The sequence below is a fragment of the Cervus canadensis genome, chromosome 2, assembly GCF_019320065.1.
Source record: "Cervus canadensis isolate Bull #8, Minnesota chromosome 2, ASM1932006v1, whole genome shotgun sequence".
In the NCBI taxonomy this organism is placed as follows: Eukaryota; Metazoa; Chordata; class Mammalia; order Artiodactyla; family Cervidae; genus Cervus; species Cervus canadensis.
In genome coordinates, this window is record NC_057387.1 from 55,060,914 (window position 1) to 55,086,075 (window position 25,162).

Sequence of the window (25,162 nt, forward strand, 5' to 3'; positions counted from 1 at the left end):
CAAATTTCTATCTTATTTATTTGATCAGAAACTTAAAATGATATTTTTGTCTTCATTTATCCATTTTCCCTTTTTCCTTCCTAAGGTCATTATAATCTGGATATTTATTGTTATCCCATGTTCTGTTTCCACTTGAAATACGAGAATAATTAATCGCATATTTCAGTAATCCAGTAAAATTTATCCTTTTACTTTTCTACTATTTGGATATGGTTGTATATTAATCTGTTTTTCTTTTCTTAAATAAATCAGTCCTAGTTGTTTATTCATATGAACCATGGGATTATACCAAAACCAAACCCAAATTAATATTCTTCTTTCACTATAATGAATTATCTCATTTGTTTAAAAAAAATCTATTGAATTATGACCAGCCAATTTAATTATTTAAGAAATAAATATCTAGCCAGATTCTATTTGGAAAGGTGAATATTTTTAAGGAGGCTTAGCTTGGTTTCTGTTTGTTTTGGAGACAGTATATCTGAACATCAGAGCATCAGGTTAAGGCCTAGAAAACTTTGAAAGTCAAGCTGATGTTTTTAATTAAAATATGTACTTCATAAACTTCTACCATTAACATCAGTGTGGTTAAAAGAGGACTTTGATTTGAGATCTCAGTCTTAAAGGGAGCTCATGCCCTGGGCCTTCATTTAGATGCTACATTCTAGGCTTACCATGTAATAGTCTTAAAATGAGGTTGTGGATTTTAAAAAATACAATATCAAAAGCTTAAGAGTTGGTCTGAGTCTCTGTTTAAGTTTTACCTGAAAATGTTATAATGAATCTTATTTTATTGCTTTGAATAAGATTTTGAGGGTTGAAACAAGGAAAACCACATTTCAAAATATGTTATATATTTTGCTGTGAACACAAGTTTAATCATGGAGGTGGTACGTATGTGGATGTGCCCAGTAGTCTATAAGGCTAATAACTGAGTTGTAAATACTAATAATAACAAATAGATTAATTTAATTACAGGAAGAGGAATTCATTTGTTTTCGACTAAAATACCACTAACCCAGATACTTATTCCAGATATGGATAATACAGATCAGTACCCTATGTATATGTGTTTAATAGGAATTTCAGATATTCAGCATATAAGATATTTATCAGACACTAGTGACAGGTCAAAGTCATCCATTACTTCTTATATCAGGTCACTTTATACTTCATTGTGAAAACTTCTTTCTGGCAATATGTGACACCTGCAGGTCCCCCTGGAAAGGATTGAAAATTGGGAAATGGAATGAATACATTGATTTGGACTTACAAAAATATGAACCATTTTCTCTTGCATAAAAACAGCAATATGGCACATGACTATTACCTGCTACTAGTTTCCAGAATGATAACAGACATTTTCTAATTACATCCTTCTTCAGTAGGATAATACTTCAAAGACAGTAATATAATGACTGAGAGAAAGCTAATACAGAAAACAATCAATGCAAATAAGATAGTGATTTCATTTTAATTCTAAGTAATATTCTAGAATCTGGCACACTGGTTTTATTGACAGTGTGGGTGAAGGCTAAGGCATGAAACCAAGTCACTGGCTCAATATAGGATAGATCAGAATGAAGAGGACTTAAAGCCAGACGGTGAGGCCACACTCAGGGCTATTGCAAAACCCAGTTAGAACTCTAGAGCATATCAACAGGGCTTCTTTGGTTACAAACAACAAACATGGCTATATGGATTGCCCACATATATAGGTTTGCCCAAGCTCTGCCCACTGGGAAGAGTTTCTTTCAGTAATATCTTTCACAGTTCAATGCAGCAGCAATCCACTTGTAAATGATGGTGAAATTCAGTGTAGATTTACCTATAAAACAGGCTGGAGCTTTCTTCTCCCTTACTAACTGGTTAAAAGAATTCTCTAGGAAAGTGGAAGGAGCAGTAGTAAAGCAGTAGAACAAGCATCATGGACGTCTCGATTGCATGATTGCATATTTCATTTGTGATTTTTGGACCTACTAGGGCCCAATACTATTTCTATTTAGACGTGAATGCTGCTGTACACAGCCAGTTTTATGATTCAGTGGATCAGATATCACTATCATAATGAGCAGTTCAGGAGACATGCTGCTGCTGCTAAGTCGTTTCAGTCATGTCTGACTCTGTGCAACCCCATAGATGGCAGCTCACCAGGCTCCCCCATCCGTGGCATTCTCCAGGCAAGAGTACTGGAGTGGGTTGCCATTTCCTTCTCCAGTGCATGAAAGTGAAAAGTGAAACTGAAGTCTCTTAGTCGTTTCTGACTTGTAGCGACTCCATGGACTGCAGCCCACCAGGCTCCTCCATCCATGGGATTTTCCAGGCAAGAGTATTGGAGTGGGGTGCCATCGCCTTCTCCCTCAGGACACATAGTTATTTGATAATTCAGCTTCACCCAGACACAGTCCAGAACTGCTTTCCAAATGGGAGATTACATTTGGCAAAGAAGGCATGACTTACCTACAAAACCTTATGAGTATGAGCTCTGATTCTCTTATTGGGATTACCAAAGAGTGCATATATCATCTCTGTCAGCTACAGACCCTTCTCATATTATTGGATCTACTCAGTCATACATTCAAATAGCAAGGTATCTTACATGGCATCTTGAATCTGCTGCAGTCTTTTCCTCAGGGCCCACAAAAGCTAGCAAGTTGGCAAAGGGCTTGAATGGATATTTCTTCAAATAAGATACACAAATGACCTATAATCACAAGGAAAGGTGCTCAGCACCACTAATCATTAGGGAAAATGCATATCAAAACCACTATTAGACACCACTTGGCTTCCCTGGTGGCTCAGCAGTAACGAAACCGCCTGCTAATGCAGGAGACTTGAGTTTGATTTCTGGGTTGGGAAGATCCCCTGGAGAAGGAAATGGCAACCCACTCCAGGATTCCTGCTTAGGAAATCCCATGGACGGAGGAGCCTGGTGGGCTACAGTCCATGGGATCTCAAAGACTCAGACATGACTTAGCAAATAAACAAGAACAACAACAAATTACTACCACTAAGATAGCTATTAACCACCCCCCCAAAAAAGGAAAGAAAATTATAAAATAAGAAAATTGTTGGTAAGTTTGTAAAGAAATTGGAACCCTTGTGCACTGCTAATAGGAATGTAAAATGATGTAGCGACTGTGAAAAACAATATGGCAGGTCCTGAAAAATTAAACATCGGATTACCGTATGATGCAACAGTTCCTCTCCTGGGTGTATACCCCAAAGAACTGAAAGCAGAAACTTGGACAGAAAATTTCCCAGTGTTCATAATAGCACTGTTCATAGTCATCAATTGATGGAAACAACCCCACATTAGTGTCAACAGTGAAATAGATAAATGTGTTATACACATATTAATACAGTGGAATATTATTGTCTTAAAAAGGAAGGAAATTCTGACACATGCTACAACATGGATAAACCTCGAAGACATTATCCTAAGCCAGACACAAACGTAAAGATATTATATGATTCCATTTATATAAGGTACCTAAAGTGATCAAATTCATAGAAAGTAGAATGGAAGGACTGGGAGGAGAAGGAAATGGAGAAGTTACTGTTTAATGGGTACAGAGTTTCATTTTGGGAACATAAAAGTTTCTGTGGATGGATGATGGTGATGGTTACACACCAGTGTGAATGTACTGATTGCCTCTGAACTATATATCTAAAACTGGTCAAAATGGTAAATATATGTTATATATATTTTACCACAATAAAGTGAGTAAATGGGTTGTAGCAGCAGACCCAAAGGTGGTATAGATTGACTGTAAAGTCTAGAGAGGTTCACCAAGCATCATGCCTCTTTTATTGTTTTGAGCAACGCAAAGTACTTGTCTCTTAGAGAGGATATCCTGATATATCCCCAAACCTAGGAACTTCTTCGATCTACCAAATATCGTGAACTTTTTAATTCTATCCTCTGGCATATCTTTGGGCTTCCATTGTGGCTCAGCTGGTAAATAATCCACCTGCAACGTGGGAAACCTGGGTTCAATCCCTGGGTTGGAAAGGTCCCCTGGAGAAGGGAAAGGCTTCCCACTCCAGTATTCTGGCCTAGAGAATTCCATGGACTGTATAGTCCATGGGGTTGCAAAGAGTCAGACGTGACTGAGCAACTTTCACTTTGCTGGCATGTCTTTAAGGGCACTTATTCAGTCCAGGTTGCACAGTGTCCTCAGTTTAATGGACTTGCAAGATGTTTTGTGAGCTATCAAGACTGTTAAGATATCCCTCTGGTCTGTTTTGTTAGAGGAAACTGAGCTGACAGAGCACTGAGATAAGGCATTGAAGGGATACAGCTCTCTCTGCCTTGTGAAAGCAAGCAAACTGCTTCTGATTATCTTTACAGATAGAAACATTGGTAAGAAGTATTTCACTAGGCCAGTAACTGCTGTTGCTAATGTCTATCCTGTTTAGTAAAGACACCATATCAGAAACTGCAGCAGTGACTGACATCAACACACAATTAATTTTGTAAGTTTAAGTGTTGGAGTTATCTGGTATTTGCATCAAACAGTTGAGTAAAATGGATGCGAAATATGGTAGAATCACTGCTCCTGCATCTTTTGGCAATAGTATTTACAATTTTCCACAGGGACGTGGTGGTTAATGTGCACAGTTTTCTGCATGGATGTGCTGTTACCTTAGGTATACTACTATGGGGAAAGGGGTAGGAAGAGATAGGAAGGGGTGGGAAGCAAGGGCTTCCATGTGTCTCTTACCTTTCTACTACAGTAGCCTTTACTTTATGAGTTAGGAATTTTCACTATTCTCTGAGATTGGAGGAAAAAAAATACAAAAAAAATACAAAAATGACAACTGGGCACGTAACCCTGCTGAAACTACTTGGAGAAGATATCAGGCCCAAACTGCATTTATCACTGTTTATCACTTAGCCTTCATAAACTTTCCACTCTGACCAGAGTGCCCTGATGATATTTTGGGTTTCCAGGGTTTATTATCAGTTCAAATCCAATATCTAACATCCCCCAAAATGTTGAGACTTTCCCTTTTTCCAGTGTTTAGTCACCTGGTAAATGAACACAAGTCCCTCTGAAGATGGCTTAGGGCAAGAGTCACTGTGTACACCTATGACTGCATTGCAGGTTCTTCCTCAAAGAGAACCTGCCTCCCTTTCTGTCAGGAATCCTCTGGCCCTTATCCAGGCATTTCCTTTGTTAGTTTCTCATTATGGTGATGAGTACCCTCATCTCTCTTTAATAGGGATCGCCTTGTGTTTTGTAAGTCTGGAATTTTAATCTTTATCTTTGCTGAGAATAACTACCTTTTAAGACAGTATACATGCCCGCACCATGTTGATTAAAACACCTTTGCTCCATCAGAGATTTGGCCCCTGTGTCTTTCTTTCTTTCTCTTCCTCTCTTTCTCTTTATCTCTCTATTTCTGGCTGATTCCCTGGAATGCAAAAGCCAGCTGTGTAACCCAGGGAATATTAGCCTCTTTCCTTCTTTCACTTTCTCGTCGTTGACTCCGGACCACCAGGTTCTGGTCCATTAAAGGACCAACACCCTTCAGTCAAAAGGTTCTGGTCTAGGAACTGGCTTGAGACTGGGAACTTAGTGAGAGGTCCTGAATCCCAAGTAAAGTGACTTAAATCAGGATTATGCAGACCTACCTATATATCAATATACTAGCATATTGCATGTTTAATTTCTGTGGCTCTTTGATCAACTAACAATCACCACAGATCTCTGTGGTCGGACCATCTGGTTCTGCTCCATCCTGTGGCTTATTGTAATAACTGCTTCTACCTTTTCTCTGATAGTTAAGCCCTGTCACCTAGACTCTACCACTGAGAGTCCAGTGAAGTAAAGTGAAGTGAAGTCGCTCAGTCGTGTCTGACTCTTTGCGACCCCGTGGTCTGTAGCCTACCAGGCTCCTCCGTCCATGGGATTCTCCAGGCAAGAAGACTGGAGTGGGTTGCCATTTCCTTCTCTACGGGATCTTCCCAACCGAGGGATCAAACCAAGGTCTCCCACATTGAGGTCAGACACTTTACCCTCTGAGCTACCAGGGAAGCCGCCTATTTAAATAAGGGAAACTTATACTGAAATTTCTTAACACCTTGGTAAAGAGTGTCCTTTGATCCCTTTCAGGAGCCATTGTTAGAGGGTGATTGATCAGATCGTACATGATAAATTTATCTCCACATTTCTATCTTCCTGAGCCTTTGGACCCTTCCTATGCAGTATGCTAGGGAAGTTATAGCACTTCAACCTCATTGACTAGGCCGCAGCTGAGTCAAGGCTTCAAATTGCCAATCCTTCAGTCTGTTAATGGTGCTTCCAGATGCTTGAGCATGGTCGCTATCTCCACAGGCAAGGAAGACTAAGGGGGATTGGAGGTTCACAGTTCTTGGTCTTGCCCATGTTTGTTGGTCTTGCCCATGTCTGGTCAGATATCCCCGTCCCTTGTCATAGAGTTCTACTCTTTCTCCACCCAGTGCCCTTATTTAGCTCTAAGTTCATTTAAGTTCAGTCTCTCAGTCATGTCCGACTCTTTGCAACCCCATAGACTGCAGCACGCCAGGCTTCCCTGTCCATCACCAACTCCCAGAGCTCACTCAAACTCATGTCCATTGAGTCGGTGATGCCATCTGACCACCTCATCCTCTGTCATCCCCTTCTCCTCCTGCCCTCAATCTTTTCCAGCATCAGGGTCTTTCCAAATGAGATAGTTCTTCACACCAGGTGGCCAAAGTATTGGAGTTTCAGCTTCAGTATCAGTCCTTCCAATGAATATTCAGGACTAATTTCCTTTAGGATGGACTAGTTGGATCTCCTTGCAGTCCAAGCGATTCTCAAGAGTCTTCTCCAGCACCACAGTTCAAAAGCATCAATTCTTCTGCTCTCAGCTTTCTTTATAAACTAACTCTCACATCCATCCATGACTACTGGAAAAACCATAGCTTTGACTAGATGGACCTTTGTCAGTAAAGTAATGTTTCTGCTTTTTAATATGCTGTCTAGGTTTGTCATAGCTTTTCTTCCAAGGAGCAAGTGTCTTTTAATTTCATGGCTGCACTCACCATCTGTAGTGATTTTGAAGCCCAAGAAAATAAAGTCTGTCACTGTTTCCATTGTTTCCCCATCTGTTTGCCATGAAGTGATGGGACTGGATGCCATGATCTTCATTTTTTGAATGTTGAGTTTTAAGGCAGCTTTTTCACTCTCCTCTTTCACTTTCATCAAGAGACTCTTTACTTCCTCTTGGCTTTCTGCCATAAGGGTGGTGTCATATACATATCTGAGGTTATTGATATTTCTTCCGGTAATCTTGATTCCAACTTGTGCTTCATCTAGCCTGGCATTTCATATAATGTACTCTGCATAAAAGTTAAATAAGCAAGATGACAATATTCAGCCTTGTATAACTTGTATCCCAATATACTCCTTTCCCTATTTGGAACTTGTCTTTTGTTCCATGTCCGGTTCTAACTGTTGCTTCTTGACCTGCATACAGGTTTCTCAGGAGGCCAGTAAGATGGTCCGGTATTCTCATCTCTTTCAGAATTTTCCACAGTTTGTTGTGATCCACACAGTCAAAGCCTTTGGCATAGGCAATGAAGCAGATGTTTTTCTGGAACTCTCTTGCTTTTTCTATGATCCAACAGATATTGGCAATTTGATCTCTGGTTCCTCTGCCTTTTCTAAATCCAGCTTGAACACCTGCAAGTTTCAGTTCATATATTGTTGAAGCCTAACTTGGAGAATTTTGAGCATTACCTTGCTAGTGTGTGAGATTAGTGCAATTGTGCAGTAGTTTGAATATTCTTTGGCATTGCCTTTTTCTTGGTGATTGGAATGAAAACTGACATTTTCCAGTCCTGTGGCCACTGCTGAGTGTTCCAAATTTGCTGGCATATTGACTACAGCACTTTCACAGCATCATCATTTTAGGATTTGAAATAGCTCAGCTGGAATTCCATCATTTCCACGAGCTTTGTTCATAGTGATGCTTCCTAAGGCCCACTTGACTTCCCACTCCAGAATGTCTGGCTCTAGCAGAGTGAATGATCATACCATCATGGTTATCTAGGTCATTAAGATCTTTTTAATATAGTTCTTCTATGTGTTCTTGCCACCTCTTTTTAATTTTTTCTGCTTCTGTTAGGTGCATACCATTTCTGTCCTTTATTGTGCCCATCTTTGTGTGAACTGTTCCCTTGGTATCTCTAATTTTCTTGAAGAGATCTCTAGTCTTTCCCATTCTATTGTTTTCCTCTGTCTCTTTGCATTGATCACTTTAGAAGGCTTTCTTAACTCTCCTTGCTACTCTGGAAACTCTGCATTCAGATGGATGTGTCTTTCCTTTACTGATTTACATTATCTTCTATACAATTGGATTTTTTATTTCTGATAACTTGCTATTGTGATCCTATTGGGGTTTTAGGTGGTAATATTTTCAAACATTGGCAACTTTAACCCTTAAACTCAATTTTTTTTTTTTCTTTCAACACAGGCTGATAGGGACTTCCACTACTATTTGCAAATGTAGCAGTAATAGTAGACATCTTACCACTGCTAATAATAGCAGAAATCCTATTACATCCTACTATTAGTCTTAGAGAGAATGCATCTAAAATTCCTCCATTAAGAATATTTTGCCATCTTTATTCTTTAGTTTCCTTGCCCTGTACTATCTTCTGGGTTGTTTGTTTCTTTTTTTCTTATTTTCTGATTTTCATTGTATTGATTGAATTCTCTTCTGCTGGTTTAAAAGTTATCTATTCTCTTTCAGCTGGTGTTCTGGTGGCAGTTGCCCTGAATTTAAGAACCAAATATGTATTTATTTAACTCTAGTTATTTGTTTAATATGTCACTAATTGTGTCTTCCCTCTAACAAAACAAATACTTTTATTTGCTCGCATGCCCTTTTGTTTCTAATAAACCATCCTTTCCCTTCATCGGTTTTTTTTTTCTTCATTGGTTTTTAATATAAGGTTGAATTTTGACTTAATCCTCATGCATTTACTTCTCTATATCCTTTGTTTCTTTTTTAACAGAGTAGTAAATGCAACTATTTAGTCACTATTACTTTCAGTATTTCTCATAGAATCTTCTGAATTTGTTTCTATTATTATTTGAATACTTCCTCCAAGAAGTATTTTTTGTGTAGGTGTTTGTGAGACAAACCTGAGGCCTCATATGCCAACAGATATGTTTATTATTCTCTTACATTTACATGAGACATTCAGCACTGTCAGTGGTTCTAGTCAGTAAAAGAAAAAGGAAAAGCCACCAGATTGGACTGAAAGAAATAAAACTGTCTTTATTCACAGATAACATGATCATCTATATAGAAAATCCTTCGGAATCTACAAAAAAACCCAAATATTAATTTAGCAAGGCTGCAGGGTGCAATATCAATATGCAAAAATGAAATGTATTCCTATATATTGTATTCCGAACAATCAGAAATTGACATTTAAAAAGCAATATTTACTATAGTGTTAAAATCTAACCCCCCTAAAATATGCAAGTTGATACTGAAAACTATATCACATTGCTTACAGAAATTAAAGAAGACTCAAATAAATGATGTATACACTATATTCATGAATCAGAGGACTCAATACTATTAACATGTCAACTATCCAATACACTGGCATTATCTTAAAACTTTAAAAGTACACCTGACTTATGAACCAGCCATTCTGAACTGGCCTAGAGAAATAAAAGCATATGTCCACACAAAAACTTGCACATGAATATTTGTTGTAGTTTTCTTTGTAATAGCCCCAAATTGGAAACAATCCATGTGTCCATCAAAAGGTAAATGGCTAAACAAATTGTGGTACATATGTATAATGAAATATTATTCTGCAGTAAAAAGAATGAGCAATTGATACATACTGCAATATGAATATATCTCAAAATAATGATTCTGAGTGGGGAAAAAGGTACAGCAAAGAGGACATACTGTATACTGCCACCTATATAAAATTCTAGACACTGTAAACTAATCTGTAGAGACAGAAAGTAAGTCATTGTTTTCCTGGAGAGGAAAGTGTGTGTGAGGAGGACTTACAGAGGGAGAGGGGAACATTTTGGGAGTGGTAGATATACCTTCTTTTTAATGTACTTTTTCACAGATGTATTCTTTGTGTCAATTTATCATGTTCTAGATTTTGAAATTTATGTTAACTATACCTCAGTAAAGTGGTTTTATGTGAAGATATAGGGGGAGAGAGAGAGATGACATTGAACTCCAACTATAAGTAGGAGTAAACTAGGAATCATAATGGTGAGTGGAGAAAGCAAAAAAGAAATATTCTAGGTAGAAACAATAGCATATACAATGCTAGGAAGAACAGTGTGATTGAAGAAGAAGAGGAAGAAGGTCAGTTGTGGCTAACGTTTAGTGAGCAAAGTGAAGAATGATACAGTTTGGTGCTGTTGAGGTAAGCAAGAGCAGCATCATGGTGACTAATGAAAGAATTATCAGGGATACTGAGCATTATCTAAACAGTGGGATCCCATTGAGTAGTAAATGTAGGAGGAATATTATTCTGGCTCCAGTGTGGAAAATGGATGGGAAGGGGCAGGAGTAGATGCAGAAGACTAAAAAGAAGACTATTTACTGCAATATTCCAGGCTATATATATATATGCATGGTTTGTACTAGACTGATGAAGCGGAAATGGAAAGAAGTAGATGGATTTAGGCAGTATTTAAGACATAGCTTTAATGTGACTTCAATGCTTGATTATGGAAGGTGCAGGAGGAAGGGAGATGTCAAGGATAACTTCTAAATTTCTAACTTGTTCAAGTTTCTAACTCAATGCATTGTAGTGCCCATCACTAAAAAAGCAAATGCTGAAGGAGGCCCAAATTTTGTGGGAGAGGTCTGACATTCGAGCGGAGGTGGTAAGTGAGCAATTAGATATTTGGGGCTAGGGCTCAGAGAGAAAGTCAAATATAAATTTAAAGTATTAACCTAGTAAAATGTATTAATCAAAGTCCTGTTTTGAAATAGATGAATTACTCAGCTTGAATTTTGAAGAGACTCATTATAAAAGTATGGTCAGGGTTAAGTCAGTCACTAAATGATGTTGGGTAAACTCAGAGCCTATCAACAGTAGGAAGCAGTTAGTTAACCACCCTGAGAGCTGAAAGGTTAAAGGAAAGAAATAATGTCAGGTTGAGAGTCAAGTTGAGACCCAGAGCTATTAGAAAAGGAGAATCTTACAGGAGCTATAGTTGAAAGTAACCCAGTCACTGACAGAATACCCAAGTTGGGAGGAGATGGGAGAAAAAAATATATTACCTCTCTCTTCTGGTAACTTTTGGTGTCCTAGTGGTTCATCCCATTGGCCAACCACAACTGGAAGTCAGAGCACAAGAGAATCAGATGAAGCAGTCCATAAAGGTGAGACTCCGAGAAAGATTAACAACATAGAGGATAGGCAGTGGGTGGATATGGGGAGCAAATGAAGAAAAAACACAGATATTAGGTTAGCAGTAGAAAGGTCTAGAACCGAGTGGTGATGAATTCTATCATTTGTAAGTCATGTAAAGAAGAAGAGGAGACTACAAAGGAGTCTGAGATAGAGTGGTCATAATAGAAAAAGAATGCCTTGTCTTGCAAGCTTAAAAATATTTCAAGGGAGAAATTCATCAGCTGCATCTAATAATCATGGGAGACTGTTGGACATGTTTTATTCTGTTTTGGGTTTGGTTTTTTGGCTACTCGCTGTCTCAATCCCATTTTTATGTTCAGAAATTTTTGTGTTTTCTCTCTTTTTGAGTCTTAACGGGAAACCACCTTTTATTACAGAAGTCAAAAATTTCAGACCTTCACCTTGCAGTTCCTCTTTGAAACAAGGATGCTAGCCCATGACCCAGAGCCTAAGCAGTCAAGTATATTCACCTACACTTTCTACTGAGAAAATAATACACAGAACCAGGGATAACGAGACACTCTTCTGGTGGCAGTAGCACTAACTTTCAGTGGCACTCGGTCTCCAGGGATGACTGGCATCAACATCCAAGAGCTAGGGTGGTGCTCACTATAGTGTCCAAATTCTGGCTGCCTTGTCTTTTAATTTGACCCATTTTCCAAACCTGGTTTTCTAGATTTATCTGTGATTATATGAGCTACTCAGTGTCTTTACAGTAAACTTTTTGCTTAATTGTTTTCTGACGTTTGCAAATAAGGACCTCCCCCTGACTAGTACAGAAATCTAATAAGATATCATTATAATTGTTGCATATTAGTATATGGAAATCATTGGTAACTTGAGCAAGTAAATATGTTCTTTGATTAGTGGAGGCAGAAACAGGGCTCGAGTGCTTGAGGAGTGAGAGTAAATGCCTGAGTAGTGAGGAAATCAAAATATGCAGACAGTTCAATGAAGAAATTCAGCTCTAAAGGAGAAGGTAGGAAAATAACTAGAGAAGAAACTGAGTCTAAGGTTGAAAGTTATTCTTAAATTAGAGAATCTTAACCATATTTAAATGCTAGAAGAACTTAGTATAGATGGAGATGCTGAATACTTGAAATCAAGGGATTAGTCAGACAACAAAACATGCATATTCTAGCTCCACTTAGAAAGTTATCCTACTTCTAATTGAGGATCATTTAAAAAATAGATTCTGAGCCACATATCCCTTTATATTTGAGTATTAAAAACTCATTGAATTTTGTGATGAAAAGATGAAATGAATTACAATAATATTGAATACCGTACAATATACCTCCCAGGGCCATGAAATTGAGCGGTATCTGATATTTCCATTAGTAAGCAATTAGGTATCAGATCATAACTCATTGTCTCCTACTTTTTAGCATTTTCAAAAAATGTTAAAAAAAAGAATTACGTGCATACTTAGAATATCAGGAGGTTAAAAGTATTGAAGCATTTCATAACCTTTGAAATAAAAGCAAAATAACTTTCCCTTAAGGAGTCCCCTTTTAACCCTAAGGTTTACACATGCTATTGGTATTTATGGATATAGAAATATTTTTTACAAATGTCTCTACTCCCTGTAGAATATTTGTTATGAAACTAAAATTATAATGCTTAATAAGGGACTAGTCTGTTCTGTGAAACTAGGTACAGTGGCTAAACTAGTCATTAGGAAAAGTGATTTCTAAGGGAATTATTTCTGAAAGCTACTGTGGTGATAGAAAAACTACTTAAGAGAAAACAGTATAATTTCTAAATACTAGCAAGTTACCTGGAATATTTTCAACAAAGGATAAGGACATCATTCTATTGGTCTTTTGTGTGTGTGTGTTTTTCCTTTTTTTATTTTCTTTTTTTCAAATCATGGCACCATGGTGTTTTTTGGCTCACCGTTAAAGACTGCTGGATTTTTCCACTGAGAAAAATATTTATTCTGGGATTTCTAGGATTATGCAAGTGCCTGATTTTCCTAAACAATGTTCTTTCTCTTTCTGATGTGGCCAAAGGAATTAAAGAATTTCTGGCATACTCACACTGCAGTTTCACTGTTTCTTCAAGGTCATGTGACTGCAACTGAAGGATGGTATTGGGGAAGCTCACAGTTGACTGTGTGAATTTTCTTCTGTATAAATGAGTGTTTTGAGACTAGTCAACTTAGCACATCTGCAGCAAATGAGTCTACCATGCTGTTTTCATTGAGCTGGGCTTCTGTATTAGCATAGTACCTGAGTCATTTATGAAAAAGGAAAACAACTTTTTCCCTGAAAAGACCATAAATCTATTTGTCATCAAAATGAAGGCTTACCCGTCTTTATTTTCCTTTGCTGCAACTAATAACATTGGTTATTGGAAAAGAGGGAAAGAAACTAACGACTTGGGACAAATCCAAGCCTTTCAATCTTGACTTTGAACTTCATCAGGTAAGCACAGGCTTACGTGTTGTCAAAAATGAGATGCTTGTCTTTGAAGAACGTTGAAAGTCTTGCATTTTTCCACCCGTGGATTGTGTCCACGTAGTCTAAGTCTAAGAAGGAAAAACACACTTCATCAGCCACTCATAATCCAAGCATAGAGTGGCAGGACCACCATGGAAGCCTCTGTTAGGAACACCAGCAGTCCTGGCACCCCTCTGGGTAGTGTACTCCCTAGTTTATGAGCTGGTCACCCCAAAGAAACTTCTGTTTCTAAGAAGATATATTTATTTTTTCTTAGTATTTTGGAGGAAGAAACATACAAGCATGGGCCAGATCTGCATTCATCAAATCCTGTCACCTCTTGATTATTTAGGGGTTGAGTATCCCATTAGGCTTTATCCTGATTGCTGCTTTCTCCCTCTTCTCCACCCTTCTGCTTGTTTTGGCCCATTTTCTGCTCATTAAGAACTCTTCCAAAACAGGCAGAACTCAGCCTATTGGGCTGCTTATTAGCAACAAAATGAAAGATTTGCTAGAGGATGTAACTTTCTTAGTTGACTCTTCAATGACTCCAAATCCAGTAAAGTCTGAACTCTTTGTGGAATATTGTTTCTTTATGATCTGGTCTCAGTCTTACATTCTACCTTTCTCTTTTAGTCTAACAATTATTAAATGCTATGTGCAAGGTGCTGAGTGTATATGAAGTTTATTCTCACCAAAACTCCATGAAGTAGGTATAGCTATTATCTTCAGTTTACAGAAAAGGAAGCTGAGACTCAGACTAAGTAAATTGCTCAAAATCACACACAATAAATAATAGAGCCAGGATTCAAAAGCACACAGTCTAGATTCAGAGCCTGTGTTCTTATTGTGCTATGCTTTTTCAATCATGCTTAATTTGTTAGACATTTCTCCAAATTCTGTATATTTCCCCCACTTTCATGCCTTTGTACATGTAATATATTCCCTCTGCTTTGAAGACTCTTCCATCTTTAACCTTAGGAAGAAGGTTAAGATTAAGAAAGATTAAGAAAACGTCTTAATCTTTCAGGATTGAACTTAATTGAACAGTTATTTCTTTCAGGCACCCTTCCTTGGACTATTCAGTCAAAGCTAAGCATGCCTACTGTAAACTTCTGTACACTCTGTACACTGATTCCATCAGAGCATGGATCATATGGGCACTAATTAATGATCTTAATGTCTTTCTCACCAGGCATTTGTAAACTGCTATAGAACTGGTGTTCTGTTTTGTTTTTGTATCTCTAGTACTTAGCATAGTGTCAGGTCCATTTAGAAGAAACTCAATAAATATTTGAAGAATAAATGTTCTTTGCATAATAATTATAACTTTAGAGACCTGAGTTTAAAATTAAGATGTGCTTGCTACTTAAGAATCATCTATAAAATGGAATCAGTAATATCTAATTCATATGGTTTTTATAAGGATCAAATGAGATGTTGTATGTGAGGTGCTTGGTAGGCTGCATGCACTTATTGAGTTATTGTTTTTTCGTAATAATTTTCTTGGCTAGGCTAACATTCAGTAACCAAGTATTTGTTTAGTACTTACCAGTGTTATTGAACCAAACTTGGGTCCACTCGCCTACGCAGTAAAGCCAATTCTCTGACACCAAGCTGTGGGGAAGGAAAGGGCAGTGTTTATTGTAAGTCACCATACAAGGAGCCCTAGACAGCTAGTGCTCAAATGCCCCGAACTCTCAGATGAGTTTCAGCAAAGCATTTTGAAAGGCACAGTTAAGGAGGGCTATCACAGGATATGTGTTTGGCTCATAAACAATTCTCTGGTTCATTGTGAGGTTACAGGGTGGCCAGAGGGGGGTTAACATTGTCAATCCTCAGCTGCCAGTGGGACTGGGGGCCACATGCCCATAGCTATCAGGTAGTTAATTTCATCCATTTTAGTTTTAGTGGCTCAGACAGTAAAGAATCTGCCTGCAATTCGGGAGACGTGGGTTCAATCCATGGGTCAAGAAGATCCTCTGAAGAATGGAATGGCAACCCACTCCAGTATTCTTGCCTGGAGAATTCCATGGACAGAGGAGCCTGGTGGGCTACAGACCTTGGGATTGCAAAGAGTCGGACATGACTGAGTGACTTTCACTTCTTGAATGTGTGTGAAACAACTCAAGAAATGTTCATCAGATATTATACTGTGGATACTTCAGAGGAGAGCTAAAGCAGAGGATATGGGGGGATGGGACTGTCCTAGGGAAGACCCCATAGGGTCCTGCTCAGTTACAGTATGAGCCTGGAGTTAGGAAAGATAGCAGTAAACAAGATGGGCAAACAACTGCCCTCCTGGAACATACGTGGAACAGCAAGAAATTACTGACATTTAACCATTTTTGACCTTAAAAAATCACAATTTAATATGAAACAACCTAATGATTGAGTAGTACTCTATAAACAAATCAAATTAATTCTAAATGATTGGAAGAGCTATGAAAGAAAGAAAGCATAATGGTAAATAGATTTTAAGATAGATTGTAGACTATAGAGAACTCACTGAGAAGCCTTACACTTGAGCTAAGGACTGAAGGTAAGAGTAAACCAAATATTTAAAGGATGAGGGAAGAACTTGCCATATGAAAGACCCAAATGAAAAGACCTGCAGTCAGGAGAAAGTTTGGCATGTTAACAGGATTACCTGAGGATCAAGTAAGATAGTATGGATATAGACTTATTATTTTTTAAATAAATGATGGATTTTCATTTCTTCACAGTGGTATGACTGCCTAGACATGCTACGAGTGAAAGACATAGGTGAAATATCCTCCTTCATCCCTGCCCCCCCACCCCCACCATTAATCTCGTGATTACAGGCTGAGGCCTGGGTAAAGGAGATTTCATAGGATACAGTAATGTTGTCCAATATTTTAGTGGCATTTGAAACACTGTTTTGCAAGAACGATAAACCATCAATTGTTCTATGAATGAGTAATTCATTTCTATAAGGTAATACAATGTTGAAATGCCTATATCTATTAAAACGGAACAAGAGTCAATTGTGTATGCTCTTGAGAACAGACCTTCAGGCAGAGTTGTCTCCACTACCTTAAGACATGCCTCAGTTCAGTCCCACTCTGAGTTCCACAGGCTTTAACAGGTTTAGCAATTCAAAACTAAAGTTACCTCCTAATTTTAGTATACAGCTCATTCATAAATCTTATTTCTAACATTTGGCCACATTATTTATGATTGCCCTTGCAAGAAAATGTTATAAATGCTACAATATTTATGCGTAATATAGCCCTGCACATAATCACCTAATAATTGCTATCCCACGTATTTTTAAACAGCCAGTTTTTTCCAAAGAGGGATATATTTAGTAAGCCAAATAAAATGAGAAATTCCTACTTAAACAGAAGTGTTTTCAGTTGCTTGGAGTAAAGGAAACGAAGTACTATTTTTATAACCCATTGGTTTGCTGGCTTTAAAAATATGGTACTTTTATGTTGTATGCATGTGTGTGTATGTGTGTATATATTTATATGTGCATATATATATGTATATACTACTGTGCTCCGTCACTCAGTTTTGTCCAACTTCGCGGCCCCATGGACTGTAGCCTGCCAGGCTCCTCTCAGTCCGTAGGATTCTTCAGGCAAGAATATTGGAGTGGGTTGCCATGCCCTCCTCCAGGGGATCTTCCTAAGCCAGGGATTAAATCAGCATCTCCTGTGGCTCCTTTATTACAGGTGGATTCTTTACCACTGAGCCACTGGGGAAAACCCACTAATTTTGCCTAATATTATGCCCCCCCTCCCAAAAATAGGTCATCATATTAATTTTTTTGTACTATAGAAATTACATTAGTTTTAATTACTGTTTTCTCATATAGCAAGTAACTATATAAACATATGATTGAGCACAAGGGAGTGTTCTTGGCAGTAGGGAAAAGATAAAACTCTTTTCCTAGTAATTTTATTTTAGATAAAACATCAAAACCAATTTGAAGTTCTATGTAGTTTAAAATTTATCAATCTACTGTTGAAAAATCAAAAAAATTAACATCAAAAATTTCTCATCTTACTCAAAACTTTAAAGATAGTATTCATTTGCTAACCCTCTTTAAAATGTGGGGTTTTATATGTCCGACTCTTTGCAACCCCATGGACTATACAGTTCATGGAATTCTCCAGGCCAGAATGCTGGAGTGGATAGCCTTTCCCTTCTCCAGGGGATCTTCCCAACCCTAGGATCGAACCCACGTCTCCCACATTGCAGGCAGATTCTTTACCAGCTGAGCCACAAGGGAAGCCCAACCTTTATTTCACACATTCTTTTTCTTAATATGTTTGTTTCCATTCTAACGAGAATAAGACAGCTAAACCAGGGGGCATTCAAACAGCAGTGGTATATTTCACTATTATATCCAAAGTAGTCATCATTGTTCCAAAATTTTTCTCTGTGCCTATCCTCTGATGTGTACGGATAGCCCCATTTTCATTACCAGATCTTTACATTTAGTTCCAGGATGACGGCATATTTATATTTAAGCTACTCCTTCCTTTCCTTGCAGAGAAGTCAAAGTGAAAAGCAACTTCATTTTCTTTTCATAACTGACATCAGATTAGATAAAACAACACAACCATATTGCCATTACAGATAAAAAGACTCTCCACAGATGTAACTCTTGTGGTGGTGGTTGAGTCTGTCATTACTGATCCAAGTACTTGCTTCCTTGGAGACGCAAGTCTTAAGCAGCCATCAGCTTCAGTCTTGTCAAAATTGACACTTTGCTACAGAGTCAAAACCCTTCTCAGCAGGGAGGCTAGCTCCTACCTCAGGATAATGGAGGTTTCTGGCCTTGAGACATCATGTACTTTTACCATTTTATTAACATTTCTAAGACTCGGGTAAAATGTTGATTGGTCTCAGCATCTCTGAACAAATTAATGGTAATTTTGATTTTGTCTGCTTTTTAAAATTTGCTCAGAGTGACTTATCCTTTGCTGATTGGTTTTAGACAAATCATTTAGAAGATACTGGAATTCATAGGGATTAGCATCTGTTTCTCTTGAACACAAAATCACTCATCCATCTGTGTATTCATAATAAGAAATGTTTGTTCTCTACTTGTATGAAACATTGCTTGGAACTCTGTACAGAACACTCTGCTACTTTCCTCAGATTTTTCTCTAAGAAACCAATGTGAATAGTAAATGATTTGGAACACATTTTTTGTGCTGTGTGAAATATCTGATAGTACTGCAAGTAAAATTAAACTCCTAGTGTAGTGCACAGTTAACCCTGAGGACTAGGCATATGGCCTTTATTATCCTCACTAAAAATACTTATTGACTTCTGGAATGTTTGGCAGTCTCTGACTGTCCATTGTTCATGTGTCATCCAAAAGATAGATTTTTTTTTTTTCTGTTTGAGAATAAACTTTTTTTTTTTCAGTGCCTAAATTACAAATAAAGTGAGGTGAAGTGGTACTATTTTAGAATTGTAGAATGTTGTGGTGTCCTAAAATCATCTAGGGTGATCTTTCACATGTTATGTGTTCTCTCCATCTGGAATCCACTACTTCTCTAATACATCCAGACACAGGATACACTCAGTCTTGAAAGACAACCCACTATTAAAAAAAAAAAATTATACTGATCCATATTTTACAACTTTCAGCTAGTTTAATTCTGAAGTTACTTTGTTGGTCTGCTGTAGTTGTTTTCTTTCTTCCTTTCATCTTTTGTTTATGACTTTGTAAAATCAGCTTTCTTTTCAGGCCATTGGTTTCTTCGGGTTTTTTTTTTTTTTAATTTATTTTTTTTGGTCATACATTGATATGAATCAGCCATAGATTTACACGTATTCCCCATCCTGATCCCCCCTCCCACCTCCCTCTCCACCCGATTCCTCTGGGTCTTCCCAGTGCACCAGGCCCGAGCACTTGTCTCATGCATCTTCGGGTTTTTTAACCTCTTTTTACTGGGAGGAGCATTGTTCATCCAAACTTTGTTTTTAAAACTGGATTTTCCTGTAGTCGTATTCTTATCAGAATCCTGGCAATTGGTATAAGACTTAGGTCTTTCCTAAACATTTCTGAAATTCTGTATCCTAGAATCTCAAATGACTATGAATAGGTTTGCTTTCATTTGTAATGATGAGCTCTTAAATGGCATTATCTCCTGTTTCCACGGTTCTCATCATTCCTATGGAAAGTACACTACCAGATAACCTACCCCAGAGGTATGGAACCAAAAGGCTCACAGACCAAATTAAATCAATGTAAAACACATTGTAAGAAGAAAAGGGAGGGATCTCCATGGAGGTACAGTGGTTAAAATTCTGTGCTCCCAATTCCCAGTGCAGGGGGACATGGGTTAGATCCCTGATCCAGAACCAAGATCTCACATGCCTCAGCCAAAAGGCCAAAAAAAAAAAAAATCAAAGGGAAAGAGCTAGCATTGACAAGCTTAGGATAAGGTGCAAGCAACCTTGAAGAACCACACCACGTGAATCCTAAATCCACAATGTGGATCTCTCTCCCTCCCCACCTTCCACCCTCATTCCCCTTCCCTCTATCAAGATTTTACCCTCATAAATGTTCCTTACAAATATTGAACCACCAATATAGATAAGTGGTGAGAGAGAAAATGGTTGATGTAGATTGGGACAAAGAAAGATGTGAAGGTCAAGCTAAGGAATGAGAGTCTATATCCTTAAGCACCAAGCATAGTACATGACACCTAGTGATGTAAAATACAATTTTATTCTTATTTTAGTGTTTTATGATCATAAGGAAAATCTACTTTGAAAAGGTAATTTTTTAAGTATATTGTACTATTTTTTGCCATTAGTAAGAGGATAAAAAGATACATGATGATTTGGAGGAGATTTTTTTTAAAAAAGGAAAAATGCTTTAGCATTAAATTCAAAATTAGCTTTACCCTTTAAATCCTGTTCTGCCAGCCAGGCTCTCCACAGAAATGACTCTAGCCTATCTTGAGCCAGTCATCTCTCCTACCACTTTTATAACTTTTAGGGAAATATCTTTATCTTATATTCCAGTTAAGCCTACCTTCTCAGTATTTCCTTTTCTGATTAGTGCCAGAGGTAACTTCCCCTCTTCAGAACCTCCCTAGTATTTACTTTATATCTCTTTTCTCATGTTTTTTTTTTTAAATTTCTGCCTTTATTAGAACTATTTATATATTACAGTCTTTCTCACTTAATTTTAGGCTTCTTAGAAATAAAAACCACATCTTGTTTGTTTTTCACAGGGCTTCCCATGGTACCTTCCTTATACATAGATGATATTTAGCAAATGTTGTTCAATGCATAGAACAACTATTGTGCAACCCAATTTAGTATCCCAGGAATCAACTCAGAAAGTTAATAATAATCTCCTAAAATAGGGGTCAGAAAAATTTTTCTGTAAATATTAATAACTGTTTTTGAGTTTGCAAGGCAAAAAGCAAAATCAAGAGTATTGCTTAAGAACTTATGTAACAAGAAAGAAAATAAATTTTTATGGATTTAAAATATTGATTTAGTATAATTTTTGTGATACAAGTCTACTAATGAGAAAAACGGAATTCTTTTGCATGGGAGATAACATTTAGCTTATTACAGTTTCTTGTCATTAATATTTCATTTGTTAATGCTGACATAATGATATTTTGCATGTCTTACATATTTCATCTTTGAACATTTTTTTCACATAGATATGTACTGCCAAATATTGCAGTTCATGAGCATATGATTTTAATCTAGCATATTCATTGCTTGGAAAGAATTTATAAAATTCTGCTAAGTTCTTCTCTTGATAGTTGCCTTTTAGGCATGTCATTATGTTGTACATTAGTTATTTCCAGTTGAAGTTTCGGTTGAAACTCCTCATATAGTTAAATTCATTTTGAAATAGAGAAATTTCTTGCATCTAGATCTGAAAAATGCTACTAAAAGTGTTTGAGCTCAGAATATCTACCCACCAAAAATTTTTGTGGAAATGGAGATCTCACTTGTTTTAATTTTTCAGAGGAAGTGTATAAAGCTGTTTGAACTACTTGTGATTCAAATAGTTGTCATCAAGATGAGTTTATCACACTATGTTTCACTCGTGAGCATTATTTTGCCTTGCAGTTTTGGGTTGAATTCACAGATAAATATTGAATAAATCTTCAGCAAAATTTAATTTCTAAAACCACATATCATTAGTAATAGAGGTTGAGGACAGTTCTAATACAAAAAAAAAAAAAACTTGAGCCTTAATCTCAAAAAGTCTAGTAAAGCTTTATTCCTGCAAAGCCATCAAACTGCTGCATATTAGAGTCAAGAAATTCACTTTCTATTTTGACAAAAAAATTTTACAAAACCACTGAAAGTTAAATTTACAAGAGTCAATGGAGTTCACTCGTGACAGTACTGGCTCAATAACATATTGTAGATTCAAGTATTTTCCTCAGAGTACCTGGTGGTGAATAAAATACAATGAATAATCATGGCTCTAAATATCTTAACTTATTCACAAGTTTTGTTAATTTGTCTAGTTCATCTTTTTCTGATGTGTTACTGTCAATCATCACATTGTAGCAGATTCCACATCAGGCTGTACTGATTTAGTTTTTTAACTTACTTGAAGTTACTCTTACCTATAATTACTCCACCAACTATTCATAGGGGTTAACTTTGCAGACACTTCAAACTCAGCATTGATTCCTCAAATAAATAGTAGTATTACTAACATCTATCATTTGATCAAGAGGCAAGGAAAATCACTTGGAAATATTTGCCTTGATTTTTAATTGATTATTGATAGTACTCCAATGTCCTTGACATTTCAAGCAACTGTTCTTGCCAAAAGGCTAACAAACAAGTTTATTTTTGCTGCATGATTTAATTGTCTATCAATAAGCGACTTTCATTGTTGGACTAACAAATGAACCACTTATAAACTTCACTTTAGTTGCAACTCCATTTCAAATTTTTGAGAAGAATTTTTTATTGTGATGAGATACTCCATTTTAGTTTTCCTAATTTTTCTGTTACATTTCTGTGAAGTGGGAATATTGTGTCAAGTGCTTGGTATAATAGTGTTGATGTATATAGTATTTTTTTAAGTACAGCTCTAGTGTCATCACATAATAAACACAAAACTTTGACATCTCGCTTGATCACAAAGTAATCCACATTCCACTGTGCCTTAAAAATACAAAGTCGACTTTTTTCTTCTTTTTTTGTTTTGATACAGTGGATATGCAGTGATAATAAAATCTCACAGCAAGTCAATATATGTTCTGCTCAAAGCACTTGTCAATTTATAATTGCATCATAGGAATTTGCAGTGCAACAATCAGAGGTGGGAAGTAATATGTGCCATTGAGCCTCTGCTACAACTACTGAACTCTACCATTTTGGCACAAAACAGTCACAGACAGTATATAAATGAATGAGCTTTGTTTATAGATATGGAAACTATAATTTCATATAATTTCTATGTCTTGAAATGTTATTCTTCCTTTGATTTTTTAAACATATGAAAATGTAATAACTATCCTTCACTCACAAACTCTACAAAAATCCTTGTTTTAGGATTTGGCTTTGAGGAAATATTGTTTACTTACTTAACTTTATTTGTAATTAAGCTATTTGAAGCAAATTTTCTAGAATCATGCGATTGAAAGAGAATATTATTTTTCTAGTGAAATGTTAATATAATGTTATATAAGTTTCAAGTGTACAATATAGTGATTTGGTATTTGTATATATTGAGAAATAATGACCACAATAAGAAGAATATCCTTCTTAAGGATACACTAATCAGTTATCAGAGTTGTCATGCACACCAGAGTGTAATACGAAAGGTTAGAATACAACAAATCTGCTTCATATCTAAGCTCTTTAGTCAGGAGACACTGGTGGACTTTGTACTGCCTGGGTATTTTTATTTTAAAAACCCAAGACCATTATATTAACTATAATTAGAGATTTCAGGTAAGCCAAAACATCATTTAAGCATTTCTTTTATTTGCGAAAGCAGCCCAGGGTAACTCCCAAACTTGGGCAGGGTATCAGTGGCAGCCTTTCAGCACACCAATCCTTCCCTCACTTATTGAGCCTCTGGATGGATATCCTAAGAACTACCCTAGTCCTCATTTCTTATCTGTTTTTAGGGCATCAGAGGCAGCCCAGGAAGAACAGGACTGACTGGGTCTCTAGGTCCTCAAGGAGCAAAGGGTTCGTCAGGCCCACCAGGAAGCCCGGGAGTTCAAGGACCGAAGGTACCTGCATGTTTGTTCAGATGGATAAGCAGTATTGACCATCTCTCCTGGCCCTGAGTTTATTGACTAGATCACAGGATGGTGAGATTGACAGCTTGTAATTAAATTTGGCCAATAATAAAAAACACATGAGGAAAAAAGGAGAGTGCATGGCCTTGACATAGCCATCTCCCATGATAGCCACAGAGCATGTAATTTGCTGGAACAACTTATTAACCCAGGATTAGTGATGCTTTATAAAAATGTTCTTTGACTCATTTTGTCTCTGCTTCCTTTTCTGTCATCTACCTTCTCCTCCAAAACAGAAAAATCTTATTTACTTCCAGTTACATATTTTCTCAGGTATACTTCCTGTTCCACTAAGTCTGAACCTAACCAACTAATTAACAAATATGATAAGCACACAGATTATTTCTTAAAGTCAAAGTGATAGTAATTGTCCTGCATTAATCTTCATTGCAAGGAGTGTTGTCACATGTTAATGGGCTTTCCATGCAAAACCTCTCTTAGAAATATCTCAATGTATTGTAGATTTGACCCAGACAACCAAGACATTAGAGCAATATCTAATGCAGTTTCATAAAAGACCAGGATTAAGACATTGGCACCCTCATCATTATTATCTCTTAATTTGATTTTCAAGACTTCACTTCTGAAGAATTTTGAGGTATTCTGAAAAAGATGACTCAGCAACCTATTATTTACAATTTGAGCCTGTTAATGTTTATACCATGAATATCCCTTTCCACTAAAAAAAGATAGCTGAGCAAATGCTAAAATTGGGAAAAGAAATAAGATCACTACCTCTTTTGTGTGAATCTGGAAAAAAAAAAAAAAAGATCCAATTTGTCAAGTCCCAAAGCTATATCTTTATCTCAAGACAGTGAAGGATAATTTTCTAATCTGAAAGCTTTAGTCAGAGTTTACCAAGCATCATTTTTCATTACCTTATCTACAAATTGAACATGATTTCTAAGTTTTAGAAATTGTAAAAGCTATTACAACTCTTATTTCAAAAACAAAATAAAAATATATTTTAAAATACTTGACTTTTAAAA

The 25,162-nt window shown here is 36.9% G+C and overlaps 1 protein-coding gene across 8 annotated transcripts in view; it reads left to right on the forward strand.

The window, feature by feature from the left end:
* The window catches only part of COL24A1 (collagen type XXIV alpha 1 chain), a 371,899-nt gene that overhangs the window by 303,886 nt on the left and 42,851 nt on the right, over positions 1–25,162 (forward strand). For all 8 annotated transcript variants that reach the window (XM_043460779.1, XM_043460785.1, XM_043460778.1 and 5 more), the window contains one exon: positions 23,997–24,104. In XM_043460779.1, the coding sequence (XP_043316714.1) occupies positions 23,997–24,104 (108 nt within the window). The remainder of the gene's footprint in view (positions 1–23,996; positions 24,105–25,162) is intronic.